This window comes from Plectropomus leopardus, unplaced genomic scaffold, assembly GCF_008729295.1.
Source record: "Plectropomus leopardus isolate mb unplaced genomic scaffold, YSFRI_Pleo_2.0 unplaced_scaffold28147, whole genome shotgun sequence".
In the NCBI taxonomy this organism is placed as follows: Eukaryota; Metazoa; Chordata; class Actinopteri; order Perciformes; family Serranidae; genus Plectropomus; species Plectropomus leopardus.
This window is the reverse complement of record NW_024630654.1, coordinates 1-1,899: the sequence shown is the minus strand read 5'-3', so window position 1 is coordinate 1,899 and position 1,899 is coordinate 1. Positions and strand designations below refer to the sequence as shown.

The window sequence follows — 1,899 nt, the reverse complement described above, 5'->3', positions numbered from 1 at the left end:
TGGGTCACAAAGTGTAATGTAAAACAGCCATTTTTAATAATGGAAATTGTTTTGTGTCTCCAGAGCCTTCTGCAGAGCTGCTGATGAACATGAGTCGCTCTCGGCGTCTGATCGTGTTGCTCTCTTATGCATACCTCGAGCAGGACTGGTGCTGCAATAACTTCAGGTCAGACCAACTTAATGTAGAAACAAAGTTTAAAACAGAGTAAAAATGACTGTGCTATCATGACAACACACCACTTGAGGTCAGTGTTGCTGTCATACACTGCAGTGTCTTCAGTATGTGTTATGAAGACACACCGTCTCTGTATTTCAGACAGGGCCTCCTGCACTTGTTGGAGTTGTGTCCGAGGCCCATCATCATCACGTTGGAGGGTCAGTCCAAACGCATGAGGCCTGAGATCAAGCAGCTGCTCAGTGAGCACCAGCACTGCCTCACCGTGCTCACCTGGAGACACAACTCTGTGGTGAGACCCACAATAACACCTGTCAGTGCTTTCTGAGCAAACAAACCAAATATGATGAACACCATTATGTTTGTCTGGACTCTGTGTTTTTCCTTTGAAGCAACATTAGTCATTCACATTACAGTGAAATAATCACCTAAGTGTCTTACGCAACATTTTTTTGAGAAACGTGTGACTGTGTGGGTGAATGCGGCAAACCAGTGACAGAGATCACAGACAGAAATCTGCCATGTGAAACAACCAAAACTGTTCAAATAAAAGTAGAAAAGTTTTTATTCATGTGTGATCACATGGTTCATAGTAACCCTGCTGGCCACCACCTGATAGACGTTGATACAGGGTTGAATTTAGATTGTGATGCTGGGTGGCCAAAATTCAATGTCAGAACAACATTTGATGTCAATATCAATTTAACATAGCATACTGGTGGCAGACGACATTTAATAGTGAGATTAATAGTATTCATTAAAACCAGGAAGTGAGGAAACGCTACCATGAGTGAGAAAACACCAGAGGCACGACAGTTATAAAAAGATAGATAAAAAATAGCAAATATGTGAGTAAATCAATATGTAAATAAATAAAAAGATAATTGCAATCTTACAAATAAATATATAAATAAATAAGGTAAATACTCAAACTGTAAGTAAGAGGTAAATGAAAGAATAACACCACAAAGTAAAATGATAAATAAATATGTTAAAAATAATAAAATGATATAGAAAGTAGTAAAACATGTAAAATATATATTAAAAAATGTCAATAGATGATAAAGATCAATTAAAAGCCAAACAAAAAAGGCAGGTCTGAACGTGTTGCCTGTTTCCACAGACTCCTTCCTCAGACTTCTGGAAGGAGCTGGCCTTAGCGATGCCTCGCAGAGTCGTCTTCCGCAGCGAGTCTGCAGGCGACCCTCAGACTGTTCTCCACGATGACAAGGACCCCATGCTGACCCAAGAGTCTGACTACCTGGACTGCCGCTCAGACACGGACCCTGCTGGAGATCTGGGTAAGGACGACAGTCACAGGGACAAGAAAAGTGCCCGCGTACTGATGTTTGGTGTACTCGTCACTCAGTTTGCACATGCAGATACCTGCACAGGAAATGCTGCTCTGCCTTAATGGAGAATGAGGTGACTGTTTTTAAAAACTCAATACCTGGACAGCATAGTGAGGCAAGTAGGTTCATGTTTGGCAACCATCTGGTGCTGCTGAGTCTGATCCAGATTTGGAAATGTTGCCAACTGTTTGGCATTACTTGTACATTTTGTTTCATCAGAATTAGAACCTAAAACTTTTCGGCTTATATGCAAGTCCCAACCTGATAGACTCTTTTGTCTTCAACCGTCGGTGTGCAGCTGAAACTGACCTAAGCTGACAATCATTTGAGTCAATACACAGGGACTGAACTTCAGTACTAGGGAATAATTTC

General features: G+C 41.2%; 1 protein-coding gene across 1 annotated transcript; it reads left to right on the top strand.

The window, feature by feature from the left end:
- Positions 1 to 63: 63 nt before the first annotated feature.
- LOC121937999 (single Ig IL-1-related receptor-like) lies at positions 64 to 1,604 on the top strand (the record flags this gene model as incomplete). Its single annotated transcript, XM_042481290.1, has 3 exons — positions 64 to 166; positions 317 to 467; positions 1,299 to 1,604. Coding segments are annotated over 3 exons (545 nt in total), but the record flags the coding sequence as incomplete, so codon positions are not given.
- Positions 1,605 to 1,899: the final 295 nt, after the last annotated feature.